Here is a 27,276-nt window from a genome sequence, read left to right as displayed (position 1 = left end):
CCATGCTATGGAATCCTGTGATTTGTAGTTTGTTATGGCACCAGAGCTCTCTGACAGAGAAGGCTAAATATATTAGAAAAGTACAAATCCCAAAATTCCTTAGCACTGAGCCATGGCAGTTAAAGCAGTTCAAACTGCATTAGTTCTGTAGTGTAGATTCAGCCTTCGGATTGTTTTCAAGAGTCAAATGAGCAGGAGTATTTCACAGATAACCTATCCATAGGGCTGCCAGCATTTCTTTATCAGCCCTGGCTCTATCCCTTTAACAACAACCTCATACTGTACACAGATTTGGGGCTGGTTGAAGATCTTTCAGGGACAAAGACAGAAAATTCAAATATCTGCAACCTATAAACTCTGCAACTAATAATAACTCATTTCTACCAGCTGAGCAACAACCTCATGTTGCCTTATGGTAAAGCCATTTTTAATACCAAGTACTTTAGCAAGGGTAGCTTTTCCAAGCATGGAGGATGTTACTGTGACAATGCCTTGGGGGTGTGGGAATATGATTATTACTTAGGGTTGTCAAACTGAAAACTAGAAAAGACTCCTTTACCTTTAAGGGACAGAAGAGGGAATTTCAGCAGGCAAGCAAGACTTGCTGAAATGCCTTCTTCAGCTTGCCCATGAAACCCACTGGGTAACCTTGGGCAAGGCACACTCTCTCAGTCTCAGGCAAAGACAATGGCTAACCTCCTCTGAACAAATTGTGCCATGAAAACCCCATGATAGGTTCACTTTAGGGTAGCCACAAATCGGAAATGACTTGAAGGCACACAACCTTGAGCCTTCCATTTGGCAACCCTACTTCTACCTGTTCAAAATGATAGTTCAAGGAGTAAGAGGGACATTATTACTGTGGGTACAGAGAGGTCAGAGATGTTGCCTGGACTCACAGTAACTGGACCTAAGGAGGAAAAGGCAAGGTCTTTGCTAAGGCAAAAGGGGATAAGGTAAACCTGTAAGCTGGACGACTCAGAGGGAAGAAGTAGTTATAGAGCAGCTGATGTGTTTCCCTAAGAGAATTAGGAAATGTTCTAACAACCGCATCCCCCTGGGCTTCCCTCTGCCATCTTCCATACAAAGCCAAAATCCTGTCCAATTAAGTGAATCCTTGCTCCTCCACTGCACTTGCTGCAAATGGCCTTTCTGGCCCTGGGCAACTGGAGCGGTTGAAGAGCATGGCAGGAATTGGCTGCGAGCCTTGGGGGCCCTCCAGCATGCAGCCTTCTCCCTCGTCTCGGCCTTGTTGCCTGTCTTGGAGGATTTACTGGGTGACTGGGCACCAAAGAGCAGGAGACACAGATTTGTGTGGGTGGGTGGGTGTGAATACCCACACATGCGTGGGGCAAGGAGAGGGTGGTTGTGGTCAGCTGCCTTTGCCATGAGATAGTCTTCAGGCTGTTTCTAATTCAGTTCATGTGTGCTGTCATTCTTCAACTGTGCAACTTGAGTACTTTGGATGTTACCCTTCTATGGCATCTTTATTGTCCCAAAGAAGCTATGTACCCTGTTCCTCTCTGGCATGCTTGAAAGTACACAACTCTGGCATGCTTGAAAGTACACAAGCACATTACTTTTTCCTCTAGGAGGCCTTCCTTCAGCTCAGTCACTCTGAAAAGTCTCAGTTCACCTTGTTTCAATGCCCTTCTACCCTCACCCCTCTAAAACACCATAATCATCTCTGAAATTATTTAAAATTCTGGTTTAGAGATCCATCCTCCTATTCCTAGGGAACCGAAAAATCCTAGTTTTCAGCCTTTGCTGGGGATGCACATGATTTTCTCCCTTGTGGGATTCCCTGCCAGCCACCCTGTTGTCCTTGCCATTTCATAGAGGGACCCATCTGCTATTTTAAGCCCCAGTGCATTTTGAAAATTTTGCTTGCTCTTTCTGCACGCAGGAAGAACAAGAAAAAATGAATAATAATGTGGGCATAGACATGTTGTTTATGAAGCAAAATCCAAATAAAGGTAAAAGCCAACCAGTAGGCATATTGTTAGCACGATTGTGTGACCCGCAGTGCACCATGCTGAAGCTTTGGATATTGGATCCTAAGACATATACCCTCCCCAATACTGCTAAAAAAAATTTTGAAACTCACTGGCTTCTTCATCGCATGAAGATGATACAGAAATCATGATGGGAATAAGAAGGGATGCTGTTGCTTTGTTCCTGTTTTTTCTCTGCTGCCCTTTTATATAGGGGTGGCATGAGGGGCAAGGGGTCTGAAATTACTGTCTGCTTAAATATTCTTTCTTCAACAATCAAACAAAATGTAGACCTGCAACCCATGAATCCAACATCTCTTCCCATCTCTGGCATAATTACTGTACCATCTCACCAGTGAGATTTGGTTGGTTTTTGTGTTTGTATCTTCTGATATGCCTAAATCACTAATGCACATTTTGGGTTTTAGAAGAAGAAGCAATGCCAGGCAACCTCTGCACATGTCTTGCTCCTCTTGAAGATAAGAGGGATTAGGAGGACAACCTAAGTTTTGGCAAACACTCTTCCTTTCTGATTCAGTCCCCTTTCCCACAAACCACTAGCAGATCAATTCTAGGTGTAAATCAAAATAAAATGTTCCAGGGCTTTTAAATCACCTAAATCCCAGAACAGCTGCCAACCTTCCCTCCTTCTCTCTCTACTCCCACCTCTCCAAAGTAGAAGGAAAAAATAATAATTCTTAATCAAAAGTGGTTCGGATTGCCAAAACAGCCTCGTTGATGTTAGCATGAGTCATTTTGGAAGGACAAACTTAATCCACAGCCAAGATGGGCTACCCTAGGTAGCCTCGTCCTAAATAATAACGAAATCAGGTATTTCTTGCAATTATTTGCAGGGAAGATTTTGCACTTCATCTTAGATTCAGAAGATATAACATAAAGAAGAAAACTGGAATGAAGTCAGAGATGAAGATCGGTGGCTTCTGAACTCCTTGTCTCCAGAAAATGTTATCAGCATCCCTTGGTCTATCACCAACCACTCTGCCATAAGATGTTGCTACACTGCAGAAATAAAGCAGTCTGACACCACTTTAACTTCCATGGCTCAATGCTACAGAATTCTGAGATTTGTAGTTGTTTTGTGACTCATTTAGCCTTCCCTGTCAGAGATCTCTGCTGCCCACACCAAACTACAAATCCCAGAATTCCACAGTTCTGAGTCATGGAAGTTAAGGTGATGTCAAACTGCTTCATTCCTGCAGTGTGGCAGTAGCCTGAGATGCACTGATGAAAACACACTGAGTTTCTGCAAGTTCCTGGCCTAGCCTGCTAGGATTTGGCATCTTCTCAGTCAAACCAACACTGCAACTGAAAATGCAGCACTGGGTTTGGGATAAAGCTGTGGGTAAACCACCACTCCCTTTTATATGGAAAAAACACAGTGGGGATTTTCTCGTTCTGTTTCTGATCATCCTGGATTCTCCATGCAAAGTGAGGCAAATTATAAAGTTAGATTCTAATCCCTTTGCTATTGGGATCCTGCAGTATTTAAATTATAGCAAGGATGACCTGAGAAGTTGTCTTCCCCCCCCCCCCCCCTCCTTAACATATACTATCGCACTTTGCCATCACAAGGAGAGTTTCTTTTTGGCTAAAATCAGTGCAAAGTAGAGGATGAGCCTTAGATATTTCATTAACAATCCCCCCTCATAATCTGAGTCCTGCAGAGCCAACAAAATGTCTGAATTCACTAGAGACCCTGCTAGAATCTACACAAAACACCCCCAAACACATTGTCTATCATACCGTACAGAGCCTCTTATAGTCATGGTAGACTGGATATAAAATGGTACTTCTGTAACTTTGATCCTTAACAGATTTTGAAGCAGGACCACAATTTTGGATTTGGAAAGTAAGAGAAAACAAGTACCTTCATCCTGTTTGATAGAGTTTTATGGGATCTTGTCCTGTTCTAAGATCTGTTAAATTGTATCTGCCCCAACCAGATCCAATCTGGCAATGCTAGCTTCTTACAGGGGTACTCTCCCCCCAATAAATTTCTGAAGAGCCCCCATCTTTCTGGAAATACAGGGTGGAAAATAAGGATATCTGACCATTAGCAAGTTAGTATATAAATCCTCATGTCAACCATCATTCCCATTTAACAGCCGAGACAACTGAGACTGAGATTCAATGACTGGCAAGTATTCTGTATCAGAATTGTCCATCGGTAGATTTACTCATCTGTATCTATTCTATATTCCCACTCGGTCTAATTGACACTTAAACGTTTTCCTAATGCAAAAGCATGGAGGCTTCTTGAAAAATTCAGTGTTCTTTGTCTAACAAAGGGTGTTGTAGCCTCTCAAAAGACAGACATCCTGGATCTCAATGGAAGTATCTTTTTGTGGTGCTAATGGAATTTAAATGTTATTTTCTGGATTTTAAGATGCTTTGTCTTCCTTACCTACCTGGCCAGAAAAAGGAGTGGCCTGCTTGCATGGATATCCCTCCATACCATCTGAACTCAAAACAACAATGACATCTTGACAAAATGCAGGCCTGTGACTAACATCATCATATTTTCCCTCCCTCCATCTTGTATGATTTTAAACACCTTTTTGCCTGATGAAAAAGCCAATGGAGCTTTGAAAGCTTGTGACATGTATTTTGTGCATTTTGGTTGGCCCAATAACTCATCTAGTATAACTCATCTCTTGCCAAGAACCATTAAATAAATTCAGTGGGAGTTTCCGTCTATTAAATCAAACCTTAGCCCTACACTTGCTCTTGCTCTTCTATAAGGAAATGTGAAACAGCAGCCTCACCAGGACAGATTCAGGCGCCATGAGTACTGCAGAGCCAACATGGAAGATGGACAGATCTGACCTATGGAACACAATTTGCTAGAAGGACTAACATAACTTCAGAATGTTGATTCCTCTTAAATGGAGTTTGATTTCCTGCAGTCACACCATGAAATTTAGGCCCCAAAACAACAGTGTGGGACTAGCACAATCCAGTTTGAAAATATAGCAGCTAGATTTTGAGACAGTGGCTCAAGTATTGGCTTTGGAGGCCTGGCAGTCTTGGCTTTCTGTACTGCTTCTGCTATAGAGGGCACTGGTACAGCCTTAGGCTCGAACGGGAGTAAGAAACTCCTATTTTACAGACCTGCTGTAAACAGGAAATGCAAAACTGCAGCCTTTGTAAAAAATGATATATATCAAATCATAAGCAGCCATATTAAATTTAGAAAAGAGGATGTGCCTTTTATATTATTTGTGAATAGCATGAATAAATTTGTACTTAATCTGTATTTAAAAATCAAAATTCTGTACTAAAAAGTGGATTTTCTTTACCTATATTGCTTAATTTACACTTATTCCTCTTTTTCACTTAGAAAAGGGCAAGGACAAGGTAGAAATAAAATAAAAAATGCCTGGATTATCGGAAAGTCTACTTAGCCTCCATTCTGCCGTATCCAAATCTTCAAAAGCTTTACATCCAAACATGCTTATATGTATGTATGTATGTATGTATGTGATTCTTAGGATTCTGAATTCTGCAATACATATATAGTACTTGAGCATGACATTGAGTAAACTGGAAATATGGAGAACGCAAATACACATAGAGTGTAATGTGAGTTGCCTCCTCTTAATTATTGTGTACTTGATGGCTAACATACTAATGTGAGAAGAGGCTCAAAAACATACTGGAGAACGGCTCTTCCCTATCTATGGAGGCATCACATCTCAACGTTTCATAGCCTTCCTCTTTTACTAAATCCAGCAGGTGGAAAATTTGTGGTATTGGCAATGTGGTGAAGAGAGCAGCAAGAAAGAAAAACCCTCTAATACAAAAAACACAACTGAGGATTTTTTTTTACAATGTGAAAAAAATATACCTCGTGTTTCTAAGGGATTATTATTTGGAATTTTAAGAATATCTGTTACCTAGGTTTCTAACTATGTTCATCATCACCAGAGGCAACAGGAATGAGCTGGCCAAAATATTATTGTAAGGACTGAGATCAGATTGGAACAGTCTCCTCACTGTCCAGACATGTTTGACTCCAGTTCCCATCATCTTTAGCCTGTATGTCCTGGCAGCCTCATCGGGGATGGTGAGAAAGTTAGTCAAACCTATCTGGAGGATGTCATCTTGAGGAAAGTAAAACATTAGCTTTCCAACCATACCGCAAGAAACAGACTGGAAAAGGAACATAAAGGCAAAGGGACAAAGGGACAAAGGGAGAGGAGGAAGGAGAAACCTTTTTCCAAGATATGCTATGCCGCTGGATACCAGATGATGAGAGCCATGGAGAGGGTGTTCATAAGCCCCCTGGAAGTATCTGGTTGGACACTATGGTCAACAGAATACTGGACTTCCAGACCTTTCATATGATCCAACAGAGCTCTTCTTATGTATGTATGGCATCCAGGGGTTCATCAGAAGTTTTGCAGGGTTTTCCCAATGAGAAAAACCAATATAGCAGACAAGCTTTATTGAAGGACAAACTTTCCTTTACCAGTCTTCCTTGGCATTGTACAACCACAAAGGGGTAAACTTTTTATCCTTTCCCAACTGTGGGTCCCCAGATATTGTTAGATTACAACTCCCATCTTTCCAAGTCATCATGGACAATAGAAAGATGATGAGAGTTGTAATCCAATGATATCTGAAGGTGGGAATTGCTAAAGTATAGGAGACACTTTAAAACTGCATTTTCAGTTTGTGTGTCTAGGGCAGAATGGTCCACCACATATACTCAATGTTCCATGTGCGCTGAGAAATTTTCTTGTATTGCTTAAGAAAAGCCCTGTTCAACTCACATGCTTCTGTGTCACACACCTAGCAGCTCCTCAACAAATATGTTTGAGTGAAAATGGTTCTCTGCATGGTAGGAAGTTTTTAGAGAGATAAAAATCAGATCTGGGTAATACTGAGTCAGATAGACTGTTTATAGCTTGGACAAGTTACCTCTAGACTATAATAGCCCAGAATCCCCATGCTGGCTGGGGATTGTGGGTGTTGTAGTCCAACAGGTAATTTGTTCAACCTCTGTCATAATTCTTAAGCATTTTTCTGCCTATAGGGAGTCCATCTTACCTGCCCTGTTGATCTCAATGATCTCCTCTTGAGCAAGGGGACACGAGTCACCCTGGTTGCTACGATGTGGAGACTGCATGTCCGGCTTGCAGTAGTTGGGTGACCCAGGCTGGGGGGCTCGTGGGATGTGCTTGTTCTTTTTCTTTGGTAGTTTCTGCTTGGCCATAGCCAGGGAATAATACATGCCAAAGTTGTTGACGATGACCGGCACGGGCATGGCGATGGTCAACACGCCGGCCAAGGCGCACAAGGCTCCCACCAACATACCTGACCAAGTCTCAGGATACATGTCACCATATCCCAAAGTCGTCATGGTCACCACGGCCCACCAGAACCCAATGGGGATGTTCTTGAAGACCGTGTGCTTGCTGCCGGTAATGTCATCTGGGTCAGCCCCGATCCTCTCAGCATAATAGATCATGGTGGCAAAGATCAAGACCCCTAGGGCCAAGAAGATGATGAGGAGCAAGAACTCATTGGTACTGGCCCTCAAAGTGTGGCCTAGGACTCTCAGCCCTACAAAATGCCTGGTGAGCTTGAAGATCCTTAGGATCCGGACAAACCTGACCACCCTCAAGAAGCCCAGCACATCCTTAGCTGCTTTGGATGAGAGGCCGCTGAGGCCCACTTCCAGGTAGAAGGGCAGGATGGCCACAAAGTCGATGATGTTGAGGGTGCTTTTGATGAATTCCATCTTGTCTGGGCAAAAGATGACACGCATGAGGAACTCAAAGGTGAACCAGATTACACACATTCCTTCCACATAGGTGAGGAAGGGCTCCGTCTCCACCTCGAAGTCCACCTTTGTGTTGGTGACATTGCCTGACTGCAAGACCTCTGTCTTGTTTACGATGTGGTTGAAAGCTTCGTGGGTCTCCAGGCAGAACGTAGTAATGGAGATGAGGATGAAGAAGAGTGAGGCAAAGGCCACATACTAGAGAGAGGTAGAGGCAGGAACATGTGCAGGAAAGGAAGGTGTGAAACAGGAGCATTAAGGGGAAGGGGAAGAGGATGTGTGACAGGAAAAGAAGGAAAGAAAACCATTAGTGCTCAATCATCCAAAGAAAGAACAACCTCCTCAGCAGTAGCCTTCCCCAATCTGGTGCCCTTAAATTATCATACCCTCCAACATTTCACAGGTGAAAACCAGAATATATGTAGCCTAGAAGCATCAGAGTGTGGTCAGGATAGCAGAGCTTGTTAATGAGGAAGAACGCATAGACCAGGAGAGGCTGCCCACCCTTGATTTAGCCTATTTGCCCTCACTGACAGCAGCTCTCTCCATGAGAAACACCTAATACTTGCCATCTGACACTCTTCTCAGTTTGACCGAACCTGGGACTTTGACCATTAACTCACATATGGGCAGTTGCTGAACACGGGGAATCAGGTTTTTACTTGGTGATCCACTGCATCTGGAATTTTGTAGCACATTGCCTGGAAACATGGAGATACCATTTTATCATCATGAGACAAGGAACCACTGCCAATCTGATCCTACACAGACTGGTTTACCTTCCCTCTAAAGCTGTATAATTATTGTACCTTGTGGTGTTGCAAAGTCATTGTGTATCTTTTTATGCAACACAGTGAAGTCTGTCCTTCTGGACAAATGTGAGGAAATGTAAAAGGATCCCCCCCCCCCCCGATCAGAACTGGAAAGAACACCTTTTACTACAATTCTCATGAATCTGCATGGAAACTGGCATTCTGGGACGGTGATCCTGGGATTTGCAATCCGTGTGTGTGTGGGGGGGTCTCTTAGTATGGAGATTCTTCAACAGAAACAAGTGTATTTATTGTATTTGAATCTTATTATCGCTCCAAGAACTGTAGGATGGCATATCTGGGTCTTTCTCTCCTTGTGCTTTATTAATAACTACCCAGGTAAGTGGATTAAGTGGAGAGAAAATGAAAGAACTAGTCCAAGAACATCCAGTTAGCTTCATGATTGGGTGGAGATTTGAACCTGGGGCATCCTAGACATACTCCAATATGCCACACTAGTTTTTGGCTTATTGGTTCTATATATCAAGTGACAAATGATGTGGTCCATGTGTAAGTGTAAGGCTCATGGTGTTGATAAAGTGCTGGATAACGTTACTGGATGATTTAGGGCTAGCTGCTGTCCCTCAGACCAGTCTACCACACTGGGCTGTTGTAAGGCAAATGAAGGAAGAAGAGAACTATATATATTGATATTTGCTCTTTAGAGGATGAGAAAAATATTATCAGAGCTTGGGAAAGTTGCTTTTTTCCAACTTCAACTCACAGAATCCAACTGGAGTCTGAGTAGCTAGGAATAGTGAAGACTAATCCAAAAAAGTAACCTTTCAGAAGATTAGATATTATTACAATAAAATAAATATTACAATAAAGTGAATACTCAATATTTCACATGACAGCAATCACACCATATAAACACAGATGTTTGTAAATTTTGCAGAATTCAACATCCCAGCATAATAATGTCAACTTAAATTCTGTTTCTTTAATAATAATAATAATAATAATAATAATAACAATAATAATTCCATTTTAACTGCCATTCTTTCTTCATGTTTGTTGTCTACAGAAGTAACACAATATTTCGTTCTCCTGAGTGTAGTGTCTGGGCTTCCCTCAGTGCAAAATTGTATTTGTTTATTTTCTGAGTTTGGAAAAGTTATCATTTTGAAATCTAACACCCAGAATCACCCAGCCTATGTAGCAAGCAGCCATGCTGTCTGGAGGATTCTGGGAGCTGTAAGTGGGGAAAAAGAGAGAAATATTTCCAAGCTCTGGAGGTTTCAGGTAGAAGGTTTAGAATCATGTGGATGCTTAGCATCAAGACTTCTCCCTGTTAAGCCCTGTTAAACTTCAGCACTTTGTTAAAACCCATGAAAGAAAGTAATGACGCAAATCGTCACATGCTGTCTGCACACATGCATACCCACTGGATTCAGTATTCATCTACTTTCTCCACTCTGTACACACACACACACACACACACACACACACACACACACTGTGCAAGAAGTGCTTGGGTATGCACATATAGCACACAGATGTTACATCGCCACAAAATGCTTTGTCACTGGATGCACAATCCCACAGTTGACTGCAAGTATAAGATCCCTTCATATATGAAAGCATGCACAGCCTTTCAGTTGTTGTCACATATCCAAACCATAGGAAACTCATGCGCACATACCAATCAGCATATGCTCTTGGAATGCAGTCTTCTTACACACAGGAAAGCACCGCCAGGCACACATACACACAAAAATGATCTCCAGATATGTGTTCACCATTCCTTTGCTTGTAAACATGTACACACAAACACACGCATGTACAGACATATAACTGAGCTTTTAAACTTCTGCTTTTATACAGATGCACATATGCGTATACATACATACATATATGTATGTATGTATACTTTCTTACATGCTTATACACACATGTACAGATTCTTGTATTAGCTTTCTCCCACTCACAAGAAGCACAAGAAGAGCACATACAGATGCACCATAAATATGTGCATATCATTATATCATGTGCATAACACTCACTCATGTTTTGTTCTGATGCATGCAGCAAAGTACTGTTTTACATTTTACATTTATGTACCCAAACACACTTCTGTACTTGCATTTCATACAATTTTCCAAGGGCACAAGACATTTTGCATCTATGTACACAGTCACCTGCATACATACACATATTTGCACACAGAGAGGTACATAATATATTTTGTGAGTCACCTTAGGTTCCTTTCTGGGAGAAAGGTGGCATACAAATGAAACAAACAATACTTGTGCATGTCTACATGCACATTGAGCATCCATGTCCCATAACAGAAATAATTGTTGTTGTAAACCTTCAAGTCATTTACAATTTATAGCAACCATAAGGTGTACCTATTGTGGGGTTTTCTTGGCAAGATTTGTTCAGAGGGGGTTTGTCTTTGCCTCCCTCTGAGGCTGAGAGGGTATGACTTGCCCAAGATCACCCAATAGGTTTCCATGACCAAGTGGGGCTTTGAACCATGGTCTCCCAGTGTTCTAGTCCAACACTCAAACCACTACGCCATGCTGGCTCTCTTACAGAGATAATACAGCCTTGTATACTGCATGCACATGGACCAGCGTGGTGTAGTGGTTCGACTACAAGTCTGGAGACAAGGGTTCAAATCCCTGTTTGACCATGGAAACCCACTGGGTGACCTTGGGCAAGTCATGCACACGCAGCTCCAAAAACCTCATGGTAGGTTCGTCTTAACGTTGCCATAAGTGAGAAATGACTTGAAGGCACACAACAACAGCATAGTGCATGCACACACATCTTTGCTGATATGAATATGTGCACAACAGACCAACCAATATATAGCCCCATCAGGCACACTGACATACACATACACAAACTCTACATTCCCAGCTCCTTCCACAAGGCAGCCTCAGCCTCACTGCTTTCCCTTCCACTGGCTGGATCTCTGCACTGCACAGAATTCCCATCCTGTCAGCACTTTCAGCACACAAACCATAGAATCTCTTTTGAAGCGCAGTGCGGTGCCCAGGAAGTGTGTATGGGGGGGGGGGTGGATTGGAGAAGGAAATCTTAAGGAGTGCAGGGAGCACAGGAGAAAGAAATAAGAGGACTAAGGGAGAACAGATTATTGAGTACTGTATCTACATAAATAGAAAGTATAGGGATGAATGGAACTCTTTCTCCCATCCTGGTTTCAAGAATGGCTTTTCTTTTCAGGTGATGGGGCTGCAGATGAGGAAAAGGTCTTTTGAGGTCCTAAAGGAAAGAACTGCCTAGAGTCCATGTAGCATTTGTGGCCCATTTCCAGCATCTCAGTTGTCTCTCATTTCATATTTCCAGCTCTGCATGTATCAGGAACCAGCCTCGGGATGCCTTTCCCCCTTGTTTGAAAATTTTATATTCATTTTCTCTCCCTCCCCCACATTTCTTAATAATGAGGGAGAGGCTATATGAGTCCTTCTCATCGCAGCTCTGGGAGTCCCAAATCATTTTGGTAAAAATAATGAATTCTTACTCCTGGGACAGATGGTGCTTAGAAAGGGGATGGGAGCACAATGCATAGGAGAGGAAAAGTACATTATTTATATATCTGCTCCTGGAAATATTATGGTGGGTTTTTTTGGGGTGGCTGGGGGGTGAGACTAATGTAAAGTCAAACAGAGATTTACTAGACAAACCAGAAAAAGCAAAACCTATCACCAATCACTTTTCCTCCTCACTTTCTGAACCTCTCTTCTTACAGAGGCCCCCAAATCCCAAGGTCTTCGGCTCTTCCTTGCTAGAAAAGGACTCTTGTCTCCCACCACAACTACTTGGCAAACCCCATCGCTCACTCACCTAGCCAAAGAATTCAACAACACTCCATCCGTTGGTCCATACAAGAATAGTCCCTTTTTTGCTTTAAATGAGTGCGGGAGCATATTACAGTAACAGATGGGGAATCCAGCAGGGGTGAGAAGAAGGAAAGGAAAAGATAGGGGTGTGTGTGGTTGTGTTTATCTGATGGTGGGCACAAGGTCAAGAAAAGCAAAAAAGAGAACATGTTATTCTAATCTCTGGAAGAGTCAGGGCTTGGCGGCCACTGATTCCCTGAGATGACCTTGGCTCTTTCCCTTTGCTGTTCAAACCTTCCATTCTACAAATTGGAAACTGACAGGGTGGGAGGTGATGTGGAGAGAGAGAGAGAGAGAGAGAGAGAGAGAGAGAGAGAGAGAGCAAGGGAATTCTAAGCTCAGATCCAGCAAATCTGATGATGGTCACTTTGCAAGGTGCATTAGCCACCCACCACTCCTTTATACAAAAGGAAAAGGAGCAATCCTCATGTTCTTTCTCTCCCCCCCCCCCATTCCTTACTATGTACTCATGAATGTGGAATCTGGAAGGAGAACAGATATTATTTTGTGTGGCTCTTCTCGATTTCTAAGGAATGGGAACTAATGGAATAGAATGATCAATGGTTCTTGGGAATGAGTGGACAAAGAAGAAATAGATACCTAACTTTTGGGCTAAATCCAAGGGGAATAGATTTGGGGTTTCGAGGACTTACTTTGGATTTTATCCCCAAAATCCATTAATCCAGGCCAAAAAAATATAATCATTCAACAGCCAGACATACACTTTTGGGAAGTCCTGGAAACTGTAATCCCCCCAAAAGATCAGGGTACCAGAAAATAGGTTTTAAGCATTAGAACTGAACTCACAATTATCTCTCACAAACCCACTTCTAGAATGGAGAATATAACTTTTTTGGGAGGTCCAGGAAACTGTAATCCAAAAAACCCCTAACTTTTACTAGCTGTGTCCATTCTTGGTTTTTTCACCACCCACCAGCAGCATTCTTCAGTTTATTATCCTAATTTGGATTAAAGAAGCTTTCTCGTTTGTCATAACTGTTAAACAATAATCTTGCTGATCAACTGAAAATCACCTTGAGATCTATGAGTCAGTCCTGATCTATCTTCTGCCTATTCCTGGATTAAAGGAAGGGTTCTTGGGGATCCAGGGCCCCAAAGAAGAAGCCCAAAGTGTGGGCTAAAGCTGCTATATCTTGGAACATCAGTGGAGATAACTGAACAAGAACAAGCTGACTTTGGAAAAATTAGGTCTCTTCCCCTTTTGGGAAAACAAAGTGCATCCTCTAAACAATGTAAAAGTGTGGAACCCTTCCTTTTGGGATGGGGATTGGTGCTCCCAGAAGCCACCAGCATTCTGAAAGTTCTAGTTGACAAATTGTCTTTTACAAATAACAGTCTGAAGACACATGCATAGCAATAGGAGTGAGAGCACTGCAATGCCTACTTGATATCTCATATCTCCACTCTACCCCACCTATGGAAATTGGAGAAAATATAAGGGGTGACATGTTTATGGATTTTTGCAGAGGAATATGTTTTTGGTAGCGTCTGACCCTGAGGATGGCAGCCCGGCTTACCTCCAGAAATGGTATCTGAAATTGACAATGGGGAGACAGGAATGAAGACGGAACAGAAGGGAGGTTTCTGAAAAGATAAACTTTGTCAGATGAATGCCACTGCCAGGGCTTACAGTACAAGGACTTATTCTAGCATGTCTATCATCACCACCACTACCTTCATTTTTCTAGAGTTCCCAAACTAGCACTTCCTGGGTACGTTGGACTATAACCCCCATAATCTAGGGATGATAGGAGTTGCAGTCCGATACATCTGGAGGTTACAGGATCAGGGGAGACTACCCCAGATTAATGTGACGTTTGCTGAACATCACAAGTGAGAAGAAGTGGCAACTGGTGGTGAAAAACTGGTGACCCAAATGACTTGGAGAAGACATTTTAGAGCAAAGTGCAGAAGTCTGGTTGATCAAGAGGCAGAATTAGGGACAGCAACAAAGAAATTCAAAGTGAAATCCATCTCAGGAAAAGAGTGTTGGGAGAAAACTGCAAGGCGAGGGTTAGCAGATACATTCAAAATAAAGAGGCCACAGGAAGTCATGTGGGGAAGGATTAATTTCAGGAGGGTGGAGTAAAGACTAAAGTAGGAGATTAATTTCAAGTTGAGTTTAGAAATGCGTGTGGGGGTGCAAAGGTGGAACAGATGAGATTAATTTCAAGGCAGGAGTAGGAAAGACTTGTGATTAGTATAAAAGAAGAGAGAGAGAGAGACATTGAAAAAGAGAGAGAGAGAGAGCTGGGAGAGACAGACTTTAAGCAGGCCAGCCTAGAACTTGGGGAAGTTACTTTATGGACTACAGCTCCCAGAATCCCTCAGCCTGTATGGCTATATTGGTTGAGGAGGTCTCAGAGTTGTAGAGTAAAAAAGCTGCTTCTCATACCACTGGAACAGTCTCAGTCCAGGCAACCATGGGAGACATGGACATTGCATTCTTGTTTTGGAATACAGGGGAGTTAGGTCTCTTCATTCCTTTCCCAAATGTTTGCTGCACATACTTGCTCCTCCCTGGATCCAGGAAAGGCCCCAGGGCCAATAATAGATACTGCTTGAATGTTGCTATTCTCCCCTTCTCTCAAGAAAAACGTCAAGCAGTTTGGATTAACTCAATTGCTCCATCCCCTATGAAATCTGTATAACTTTCTCTCTCTCTCTCTCTCTCTCTCTCTCTTACACAACATAGAAAAGATTTTCTGATGACCATACAAAACTCTCATTCCTCTTGTTGTTGTGTATCTTCAAGTCATTTCTGACTTATGGCGAGCCTATCATGGGGGTTTCTTGACAAGGCTTATTCAAAGAGCGTTTGCCATTGCCTTCCTCTGAGGCTGAGAGAATGTGACTTGCCCAAAATCACCCAGCAGGTGTGCATGATGGAAGAAGGATTTGAACCCTGGTCTCCAGAGTCGTAGTCCAACATTCAAACCCACTACACCACACTGGCTCTGTCTCATTCCTCTATACCAGCTGGATACACCAACCGCCCTCCAGCGCTGCAGTGCCTGTGTTCCAGTTTTGCTGTCTATCCACCGTAATGAGGACTAAATGGTACATTATGTTGGACACCCCTTCCTTCACTCACATATGCACCATCGCCACCTGACACCCAGAGCTAATTCATTAATAATCTCTTCCATGTCTATGCTTCTTTATATACAAACCATCATGGAATAACCTCTATCAGCAAAGCTTCAAAGCAGAAAGAGCCTCTGTGTGTGTGTGTGTGTGCGCGCGCCTTGTGTGTGTGTATTCTCTCCCTGTGTTGCTATCACTGGATGCAACACTTCAGTTCAGTACCATGGAGAGCGACAAGAGAATGAGGGGGGTGGCTTAAACCGCAATAGACCAATTTTAGCACCTCAGAAATACTGGCATTTCAGCATCACGCCAAAGAAAGTGAGAGGAGAAGAAAGGCTTGCTTAGCATGCAGAGCCATGGAGTAAAGGGTTAATCAGAGAGCCCTACGAATCCTTCTGGGAAGCAGAAACCGGAGGAAAGAAGTCGGTGGGATTGCAGAGTGGGGTGGCGTGAATCTCCTGAGAGCTCTATAGATCAAAGAGGAGAACTTGGGATGGAGATGGAAGCTGTAGGTGAAGGCCATGCATGGTCTGTCAAAGCTTGGTTAGGATGAGACGTGAGAACTGGGAGATCAAATCAGGAAGGAACATAATGCTCAGATTGCTGGGTTCTTGGGGACAGTCACACAGGGCCTGAGTGGCATGCAATGCAAGGGCATGCAAGACTTCTAGGCCTACTAGCTAAATCGGGGGACTAGAACTGGTGAGCTGGGGGCACTGAGGGCAGCTAGTGGCTTCCATGTCTATCAGACATTGAACCCATGCCAGGTTTTGGTCTCAGCTATTCAGAGTAATAGTTTGAGCGTTGGACTAGGATTCTGGATATCAGGGTTCAATTCCCCTCTTAAGCATAACAAACCCACTGGATGACCTTGGGCAAGCCACACTCTCTCAGCCTCAAAGGATGGCAATAGCAAGCCCCCTCTGAAGAAACCTGCCAAGAAAACCCTATGATAGGGTTGCCATAAGTAAAAAATTACTTGAACAACAGCAACAATTTGGGGAGTAGGGTTCAGACCAGCTAGCTAAGTAGGCAGAGAGCAATTGCAAGAGTGACTATATCCCAAGCCCTCCAGATACATTGGACTACAACTCTCATGAGCATTGGCATGTATACCCAGTAGTGAGAGCAGGTTGGCATTGTAGTCCAAAGGTATCTGGAGGCTCTGCCCCATACACACTGGAGCTATATATGTGAGCAATTATTCCACCATCACTTCCAAACCATTTCTGAACCTTCGTGGAATCAGAAATATTGGCACCTGTGATGTCATGGATTTGTATTTGAAAATATTGTTTGATTTACTGATTGTATATTAGGGTATAAGGTAAGGAGCAATTGGGAAGAAAGAGACCTTGGGATATTTGAGTGAATACTGGTGGTTGGAATGATTGAGGAGATTTGCATGAGTCGAGTGAATGATAGCTGGAAGTTAAGTTAGTCAAAGGTTTTTGGGTCAGATTAGGGTTGGAATGAGAGAAGAGTGTTTTGGCTGGGGGTTTGGCATGATTGGTCTCGGTTAGTTTGAGAGGAGTGCAAGAAAGGATGTGTGGTGTTTTAAATGTAATAAATAATTAATTTGCTCTGATGTTTAACTTCTGTAAATAAAGATTGGTTTTTGTTTTTATATACTTTTGACATCTGGAAATGCTATCTGTCTGAGAGCTTGGATTCATACAAGGTGTCTGTGGTGGCAGCATTGAATGCAGAGGGATAGTGTCCATTGAGGATAGAAGTGGCATAAATCAGCATATGCACATTGAGGGCATTTAGATGATCCCCATAGTTGGTGCCACATAAGGATGTCAGGAGGAAGTCCTTGCATTGATGGCAGGGGTGGGGATCAGGGAAAGGTCTCACTCTTAGTAACTGCAATGGTCACTATGGCAGTCTTCCCAATTGGTGGGATAGAAAGGGTAGAAACCCTACATTTGGCCACAGGAGTTGGATTAGCTGAGAGGGAATTCTCACAGCTGGCGAGATTGCCCAAAAGGAAAACCCTACAGTTGGTGAGATAAGGATTGGAAAACCACACACCACATCCCCACAGGTGGTCTAATAACTGAGAGCCACGAAGAAATCTGTGCCAGGACTTGGAATATGAAAAATGATTGCTGTCTCTTGGGAATTTGTGGGGTGGTGGGTACAAGAACTACTGGCTCCAGGGAAATACAAAGTCACCTGCTAGACTGTAGGGCAGAAGGTCCCCAGGTAAGGAACTGGAAAAAGTTGTTGTTGTTATTTCTTAAATAAATAACCAAATAGGTTGGAGGGAGATTGCTAATTGCAACCAGGGCTTTTAGATTCTCTTGGAAGACTCTTAGAATGTTAAAATAATGGGAGCTCCAGCTAGGCCTCCTGGTTTTCAGGAAAGGGAGCTGGTCTTGTGGGCTGGAATGGTATGGAGAGGCCAGGATTATTGGATTCTTTGGAAGAGGAATTTAAGAGGATGTTACATTGAAAAAGGGGCTGCTAAATATCAAAGCTCTTCTCAGGATGGGAAAATATATGTAATGAGGAAGAGGCGTTAGAAAATCAAGATGCCAGCAAGACTTCTATGTTGTAATAGATATGAGTAGCCGCTCTGTTACACTGACTTGTGCTAGCATCTGGATTCAGTTCACTTTCTGCAGTCATTATTCACAAGAGTCATTAAAAATCTAGATAGATAGATAGATAGATAGATAGATAGATAAGAACAGAAATCTGCATCCATCCTCGGTTGTCACCATCACTCCTTTGAATTCCCCAAGGAGTTGAACCAGAATTTCTGTGCTGGGTTTTTAATCAGACAGGGAAGATAAAGGCAAGAGAATTAAGAAATGAGGGGCAATGAAGATCTTCCACAAAGGGACAAGTAAAAAAAAATGTGTGCAAGATTTGCTTAAAGGGGAAAAAAAATACAGATTGTCCTCAGTTGCAGAATCTGGGGCACTGTTTCTCTGGCACCCACTAAAGGCCAAAAAGAATTTGCCTTCCCATCCAGGGTCAATATTTGTTGGGGTGGGGGAGGAATGTGTTCCCACAATGCGGACAATGATGGGACAGGGAGGTAGAGGTGAACTTGGTTAAAAATAAATTCCCTTAGCTCAGAAGCTAGTACTGGCTCTCACTCTGCTGGATGGAGAGAAATACTTTGGATGCATCAACTTTTTCTGATCCAAGGTTCAGCTTTATAGCTGAACACACAGAAGGGGGAGATCAGATTTTTGAGCCAATGCTTTGTTTGCAGGGGTGGCTCAGGTGGGTGGGTGGGAATCATCCCTGCTGTACAATGCAAGAGTTAGTAAATGATACCATTGCAGAGAACACTGTAATGCATGGAGCCATCAGAAGGGCATATACACCCTGCATGTATATCTGTGTATACACATCTATCTGCAAGGTTTCATTTACAACTACAAGCAATTTATATAACTTATGCAAGCCAGAGACAAAAACTTAGGCCCAAGTGCATTTACCAGGCAATTAGTCCCATCAAACTCAATTTGGTTTACTTTTGAGTAAAGATGCTTATGATTAGACTTATTTGTCTGGTAAATTTACTTGATACACTCAATGTTTTGTGACTTTTAATTAAATTAACATAACATAATTATTATATAGAGCCAGTGTGGTATACAGTAGTGGTTTGAGTGTTGGACTATGTCTCTGGAAGCTAGAGTTTGATTCCCTGCTTGGCCAAGAAACCCAATGGGTGACCCTGGGCAAGTCACATATTCTCAGCCTCAGGTGAAAGCAATAGCAAACCTCTGAACAAATCTTGCCAGGAAAATACCATGATAGGTTCACCTTAGGGCTCCCATAAGTTGAAAACTATTTGAAAGAACATATAATTACTCCTCTGTCCATACAAATGGAGATATATATGCAGTATGCCTTATGGTCACCCTAAGTCAGAAACAACTTGAAGGAACATAGCAACAAATATACCTATTTACTATCTCCCCCTGCCTCTGTAGAACAGATACACTGAAATAATAACTTTTTCCTTTGACCATATATTTCAGAAGGACTTACGAGATCCTTAAAAAAAATCAAAGTTGGGACCCTGGGCACATTTTTTAAAAAATTGCAAAGAACACAGATTTATAGAGAAGGATGAAAGGAGAGGAGAAGACTTTGTCTCTCTGTGTGTATCTTTATGGACTGTCTAGAAGTTCTGTCTACGTAACACTTTTCCCACTCGGCAATACACAGGGGCATAAATGCAGCTATCAGATATGCCTGGGTACAGATTTTGTAGCCCTGGCTTGTCTAGGCATTGCTATAAAATATGTATGGTGGCATGTGGAGAGTGAATGGAATCTAGGCAAATGTGCCTTTGCATCCCAGGCAGGCATTTTATAGACGAGTGTGTGCATTTTGGACCATCAATCTATATTCCCAGTCCTGTCCATCTATCCAGTTGTCTACGTTTCTCATGCCCAGTCCGTATTCTCTCTCCCTGCTTCTTATTCAGGGGGGGGGGGGAGGCATGGTGGATGTAGGCCAGACAACCTCTTTGCAGCCTTTTTTGTATGCTGCTCATGCAGGTAAATCAAACACTGTAGCGGGGGCATGAACCTTGGCTGCTCCCCCAGCCCCTGTTATTCCTCAGTAGCTATTTGTACCTCAACTCCCTCGCTTTCTCTTGCAAATTCAGAGAGACACCCACACCAGGATCTCCTATAGTCCTCGGGCAAATGTGTCTTAAATGCACAGAGCCTGAATTGTATTGGGAGAAGTGGGGGAAGAAAAATGATTTCATCTCTCATCCAGCTCCTCTGTTTATGAAAGCCCTCCAGACCCCATTATTCCACAGTATCTGCCTATACCTTGCTTTCTCTTGTAAATTCAGAGAGACACCCCCCACACACACACACACAGAGACACAGTAAGATCTCCTATAGTCCTAGGGCAAATATGTCTTAAATGCACAGAGCCCAAATTGTATGGGGAAAATAGAAGGGGGAACAGAACTGATTTCATCTCCCCACCAGTTCTTCTGTTTAGTAATCCTCTGACTCAAGGCCCATCTGAATGTAGCATCACTTCATACAGTACTAGCAGCAGAGCCCCCCCCCCCAAAAGTCCCCTGTCCTGTCTTCCCAGTCTCCCTTCTTGCTGTCAACTTTTTCTGGCCCAGGAGGGGAAAGAGGGATGGGGATGATGGGACCTGGGATCCGTCTTGCACCCTGGAGACCAGCTGGCCAGTGGCATAGGGGAGGCCTGTGGAAAAGGAGAAAGGGGGGGATTGCAAGGATTGCAGAATGCCTACTTTGCACTGCAAACTCTGGGGCTTCCACACACTGCACTGCGGTGCCCCCTTCCTTCCCTCCCTCCCCCCTTCCTCAACCCGCTGCCTCTGCAGTTCTACAGACAGCAAAGCACTAATATTGTCCTCCAAGTCAAACTAAAGGGGGGAAAGGGAAGGAGGGAGGCCTGAGGGGAGAGAGGGAGACAGCCAGCACAATCCCAGCCCTCTTCACCTCCCCCCTCACTACTTTGCCAAAAAGAAAAGAGAGAGAGGGGAAGTTTTAACCTGTTTTACTGAGCAAAATTGCTTGGGCTGCAGAGATTGGGAAGGAAAGGGGGAGCAAAAGAATTGGAGGGGGATTTTTTTTAATGCAGTCCAGAGGAGGGAGGTGAGAGGAAAAGGCAATACTGTAAAAGGCTTGGAAATGATGAGCTGCAGTGTCTGGAAAGGGGGGGGAGGGGGGAGATAGTTTTCAGCAGCCTTGTTGGATGTGGGATGTGTATGGAGCTGGGGTGAGAAGGGATGGAGGAGGACCCACATCTGCATTGCTGTGGGTTTCTTTGTTCCCCCTGGATGGAGAGGAAATAGATTTGGGTTTGAGTTGATGGGGAGAAGAGGCAGCCTGCTTAGCTTTGCAGGGAGATGTGGGGGGGGGGGGGGTTGCAAAGCTGCAGTAGATCAGGAGGCTTCCCAAATTCAGGAAGGGCAGAAGAAAGGAGAGAATCTAGAGGTGCTTTTTGGAGGGGATGAGGAAAACAAGGGAGAAAATGAGACCTCGCTTTCCGGGCTGGAGGTGGCAGGGCCTCCTTCAGGATTGCAAAGCCCTCCTCCCTTGATAGGACCAGCCAAGCATCCTCAATCCAGCACTTGCGTGTCAAGGTATCTCTCTTGGTACACACAACTACACTCATTTGCACGCTCTGGTTCAGCAGGAGGACTTTCTTTGGTCCATTCAGTTATCTTTTGGCATGGTCCTAGCACATGTTTTCGAGAATCCCTCTTGCAATCCCCCCAAATACGCACTAACTATGCTGCATCCACACTGAAGAAATAATCCATTTTGGCACCGCTTTAACTGCCAGAGCTCAATGCTATGGAATTCTGGGAGCTGGAGTTTGGTGGGGGCACCCAGAGAATACATTCCCTCCAACACATACTTCTGCAACATTCCCAGGGCCACAACTGCACATGGGTGCATTTGTAACAGGACCACAGTATGTGCCCCCACTTTCTCCTCCCCAAAGAATCTTCCCCAACTGCCTGCAAACTTTTCAGTACCATGGATTGCAGCTCCCATCATCCCCAGGCAGCATGGGCCTCTTTCAAGGGTGCTTTTGTTGTGCATTCCTGCACAACATGGGTGTTGTGTACTAGCAGGCCCTTGTGGATCCTTTCAAGCTCTAAGAGTCCATGGCCCATGATAATGGGAACTGCAGTCCAGTTCTTCTGGAGGGCCCCAGGTTGGTGCAGTCTGTCCTAACCAATTCTTCCTTTCCTTGCATGTCAGTCTGCATTAGCTCAGGATAACATATCCCCTGTTGGGCAGTTCTAGTGCCCTTTGCACATCGCTTACCATGTGTCTGACTTCCTTGCCTGTCCTTTGCGTGAGGTTTCACTGGTGCCCTCAGTCCTTAAATCACATCTTTCCCTGCCTCCCAATGCTTTCGTTCGCAGTCTACCACACTGACACTTATCAGCCCCATCTTTTTTTGTGACAAGATCTGCCTTCCCATAGACATCCCTGCACTCAGGGCCAGTCACGCATCTCTCTTTTCACTTGCTCTTTATGCTTCCTGGCACTCTTGTGCCTCCTTGCCTGTGTGCTAGTGTGCGCACTGTCTCAGTATCCCTTAAGCATATCACCCCAAAATGCCTTACACATCACTACTGTGTATCTCTTTTCAAGGTACTGTTCTCCTTATTCCTTTTAGTGCATCACCTTTCACTCCACCTCTTTGCTCCTTTTCTCCTAAGACAGTCATTTCAGCCTTCATCAGTGGGGTGCAAGGGAAGGGGGAAGAGATGTCTTTGGGGAGGGACTCAGGATTCACAATAAAATTGAATGTGGGCCTGCTTTTGAATAAAGCTAAGATTCTATTGTATAAAGAAAACAGAATTAAAAAATTTAAAGCAATTTAATCCTGGCTACTTTTCTTTAAAAACTTTATGAAAGTCCCCAGCCCCCATTATTCTCCAGTATCTATCTATACCTTGCTTTCTCTTGTAAATTCAGAAAGTTACTCACACCAAGATCTCTTATAGACCTCGGACAAGTATGTCTTAAATGTACAGAGCCCAAATTATATGGGGAGAATGGCAGGGGGGCAGAATAGAAATGATTTCATCTCTCCATCGGTCCTTCTGCTGATGCATACGTAACATTCCCAGGGCCACAGTGTGCGGCCCTCTCCCCTTCCCAAGGAATCTTTCCCCACTGCCTGGCACCTTCCCAGCATCTTGGATTGCAGTTCCCATTATCCCCAGGCTGCATGGGCCTCTTTCAATGGTTGCTTTAGTTGTGCATTCTTGCATGACAGGGGGCTAGCCTAGATGGCCCTTGTGGTGCCTTCCAGCACTAAAATTCTATGGACTGTTTTTTTATAGTCTTGTCACAGCTCCATGGGGAGAGGTGGATATGATATTATTATTATTATTATTATTATTATTATTATTATTATTATTATTATTATAGACTAGGGAAGACCCATAATGGCAAAGAGCATATACTTTGCATGAACAAGTTCCCAGGTTCAACTCCTGGCATCTCCAGTTATTAAAAGTAATAGGACTTTCTCCCTCCACCTTCTGTTTGTGTGTTTGTGTGTGATCCCTTTCCTGCCAGAGACCTCAGAGACCTATCACAAAGAGCAGACAGCCAAGGACCCAAATGGACTGATGGTTTGATTCACTGGGCGCCAGTGACCACTCTCATTGAAAAACCAAGCCATCAATCCTTTCCGTAACTGATTTGGTATTACATCCCAATGGAATCTGTGGGATTCACTTTTAGCTAGAGAGGTAATGCTATAATTTTAAATGTCTGCATTTTATTTCTCTCCTGTTACTTCCTCTTTCCTTCCTTTCTCGTCTCTATTGCTATCCACATATACATCTGTAAGCTCTTAGGAACATGGACCCACTCTGTCTGGGTTATTTTTTTAACATCTATTTCATTGTTTTTGCTTTGCGTATTTACTTCCTTAAACTGATTTCTCCCCATACCCTGGTTCTTCTCTTATCCTTCCCTTGTTGTTGCCTCTGCTATCAGGCTTTTGGGTTTGTAAGCTCCTAGGGGACAGGGACTTTCTTTGGTTTGCTGACTTGACTTCTTTGCAAAGTGCCACCAGTTTGCGCCCACAACATTTCACTATGATCACGGCAAGATACTAACCGCTGCAAAGAGGAAGGACTATGGAAACCATGCCTTATGAGGAGAGCCTTAGGGACTGAGTATGTTTAGCCTGGAGAAGAGAAGGTTGAGTGGTGATACGATAGCCCTGTTTAAATGTTTGAAAGGATGGCATACTGAAGATGGATCAAATTTGTTTTCTGCTGCTCCAGAGAATAGGACCCAGAGCAATGGATCCAAACTACATGGAAAGAGATTCCACCTCAACATTAGGAAGAACTTCATGACAGTAAGAGCTATTCAACAGCAGGATACACTCCTCCGGCGTGTGGCGGAGTGTCCTTTGGAGGTTTTTAAACAGAGGCTGGCTGGGCTATCTGTTGGGGGTGCTTTGATTGTGATTTCCTGCATGGCAGGGGGTTGGACTGGATGACCCTTGGGGTCCCTCTATGATTCAATGGTGCTCTGACTACGAAACCAGGATCCACCAAATCAAGTGATACCTTGACTGGCCCACCCAAATGCACCAAATATAGGTTGCTTGCAACATCTATTCTCTTTCTCTCCTTCCTTCTCCGTCTGCCACACTTTCATTCTTTTGCCTTCATTCCCAGCTCTTCCTCTTTCGCCCTTTCTTTCTAGACTTCCTCCACAGCCTCTCAGGATCGCAACCTGTACTTGGTGCATTTGGGGTTGGCCAGTCCAGGCATCACCGTTTTGTGGATTTGGGATGGCCTTGTCCTTTGCTACTCCTGGATATGGCTTGTCAAAAACTAGAGGGACAAGATGGAATAGGAGAATTGGTGGGTTTGAGTTGCAAGGTGCAAAAAGAAGACTGAGAAGGGGCTTCCTTGTCTTGCAGTGGTTCCCAAACTTTGGTCCTCCAGATGTTTGGACTTCAGCTCCCAGAATTCCTGACTGTCTGGGGCTTCTGGGAATTGGAGTCCAAAACACTTGGAGGACCAAAGTTTGGGAATCACTGCTGTGCCTGATCACCATCATCCCCCTTGGAGCCTCCATAGCCAGATCACCTAATGGTTAGAGACTCCCCTCTTTCCCCAACTCACCCTGGTCATCTTAAAGGAGTGGGAGCCTCTTTTTCTCTTTCCTTCCCAGTCTGTCACTCTTTCATTCTTTCTCCTTCATTCCCAGCCCTTCCTCTTTCCCCCTTTCTTTCTAGACTGCCTTCTCTCAGAGGCTCGCGTGCCAGTTGCAGCATGGATGTGATGCCTTGGGATTGGCCCTCAACCCTTTGGGGATTTGGGGTGCTAGTGTCCTTTTGCTACTCTGCATGCATCTGAGGAAGGAGGCGGAGGTCTAGGGAAGCTCAGGCTGACGACTTCTTTCTTTCAGTTGGTCTCAAAGGTGCTCCAAGATCTCTCTGCATCGCTGCTTCTACAGGCTAACATGGCTATGTCTTTGAATTCGACTCAAGGCTATGGAATTCTGGGAGTTGGAGTTTGTTGGGCCCCACAACACACTCCAACTCCCAGAATTCCATAGCCTTGAGCCAGGCAAAGCGGGTGATTCCTGCAGTGTGGCCGCAGCCTTGGAGAGACTCACCCTGGCCATCTTGGAGGAGTAGGGGTCTTCGAAGAGGGCCCAGACCTTGGGCTGCATGCCGGCCCACCAGCCCAGCTTCCTGCCGTCCTCCTGGAGGCAGAGGCGCTTGAGGTCGCCGCTCTCCTCATCCTCCTGGCTCTCGGGGGTCTCGAAGCTGTCCAGGGCCTCCTCGGCGTCGCGGTGCTGACGGTAGTTCATCCAGCAGCAGGCCTCCACGTCGGTCTCGTCGATGCCCCAGAAGGCCAGCTCCTCCTCGAAGAGCGGCCCGCAGACGTCGGCCGGGCAGTGGAGCTTCCCGGTGCGGTAGTAGTTGAGCACGTAGGCGAAGACGGCCGGGTGGCGGTCGAAGAAGAACTCGTCGGCCTTGGCGTCGTAGTCGAAGTTGGAGCAGGCGTCGGGCTCGGTCAGCCAGGAGAGGCGGGTGCCCGGCAGGGTCTTGAGGGTGCTGCGGTAGGTCTCATGCCGGATGCCGCCCACGTTGATCACGATCTTGTCGTTGTCCTCGTTCCGGCCCATCTCCCCTTTCAAACATGACTTGGACGGAGGCTTGTTCCCAGACTTGCGCCCGCGGAAGGAGGACACGCACACTGAGCTCAGCATCGGAGGGGCCGAGGGGCGGGGCCCGGGCCCTGGCCCTCAAATCAGGGGGGAGGGCGTCATCCCAGGCCCCGCCCCCGGGCTCAGGCTCCGCCCCCCGCGGTCAGGAGGGAGGGCGAAGAAGGGGGCTCCGACGGGGAGGACGCGGCAGAAGGAAGGAGAGGAGGAAGAGGAGGGAGGAAGAAAAAGAGGGGGAGGGAGGAGGAAGAGGAGGAGGAGTGGCGAGGGAAAGAGGGAGGGCGGGAGGAGGCTGGAGTTGGCCGGGAAGGAGCCCGCGGCGCAGCGCCGGGGTCTGCAAAGAGAGAGAGAGAGAGAGAGAGAGAGAGAGAGAGGGAGAAGGAAGGTGAGTGCGGACGGGCTCCTCCGCAGCCCCCTGCCATTCTCCCCAGCCCCCGACCCCTCCGGAGGACCCCCGAGCTCCACCGCCCCCTTCCTGGGCTTCTCTTCCTGAGCTGGGACCCCCTCTCCCTCCCTCCCTTCCCCTGAAGGACCCTCGCTGCCCCTCTTCCTCCTCCTCCGGGTGGCTTGGCGCCCCTCTCCCCCAGGAAGCCCCTTCTGCCCCCTTGATGCCATGGCACCCCCGGGAAGGGGGCTCCTCCGCCCTGCCTGCCTCCCTCCTGCTCCTCGCTCCCTCGGCGCCCTCCTCCTCCTCCTCCTCCTCCTCCCTTGAGCCCCATCCCTTCATCGCTCCTCTCTGTCCTTTGCCACGGTCACCCCTGGGGCTTCTGTGCCTCCCTTCCGGACATGATCGTGCTTTTCTCTTTCTGCCTCTCGGCTTGCCTGCCTTCCTTCTTTCTCGTCCTCCCACTCTTCCATTCTTTCCTCCCCGTTCCCACCTCTTTCTCTCCTTCTTTCTCTTTCCCTTTTGCTTTCTGCACTTCGTTCTCAGACTCCCACTTTTCCTTCCTTCCTTTCCGTTCTCCCACT

General features: G+C 45.0%; 1 protein-coding gene across 10 annotated transcripts in view; it reads right to left on the bottom strand.

Moving 5' to 3' along the window:
* LOC121934253 (potassium voltage-gated channel subfamily C member 1-like) overlaps window positions 1-26,514 on the bottom strand; it is a 58,013-nt gene extending 31,499 nt beyond the window's left edge. For all 10 annotated transcript variants that reach the window (XR_006104600.1, XR_006104601.1, XR_006104599.1 and 7 more), the window contains exons 1-2: window positions 25,753-26,514; window positions 7,068-8,001 (exon numbers count right to left, since the gene is read on the bottom strand). Coding sequence is in view for 7 of the 10 variants with exons in the window: in XM_042474567.1 (XP_042330501.1) it covers window positions 7,068-8,001; window positions 25,753-26,352 (1,534 nt within the window). In the remaining 3 variants the exon portion in view is untranslated. The remainder of the gene's footprint in view (window positions 1-7,067; window positions 8,002-25,752) is intronic.
* Window positions 26,515-27,276: the final 762 nt, after the last annotated feature.

Source organism: Sceloporus undulatus, chromosome 6 (assembly GCF_019175285.1).
Source record: "Sceloporus undulatus isolate JIND9_A2432 ecotype Alabama chromosome 6, SceUnd_v1.1, whole genome shotgun sequence".
Lineage (NCBI taxonomy): Eukaryota > Metazoa > Chordata > Lepidosauria > Squamata > Phrynosomatidae > Sceloporus > Sceloporus undulatus.
This window is presented reverse-complemented; position numbering and strand designations above follow the sequence as displayed.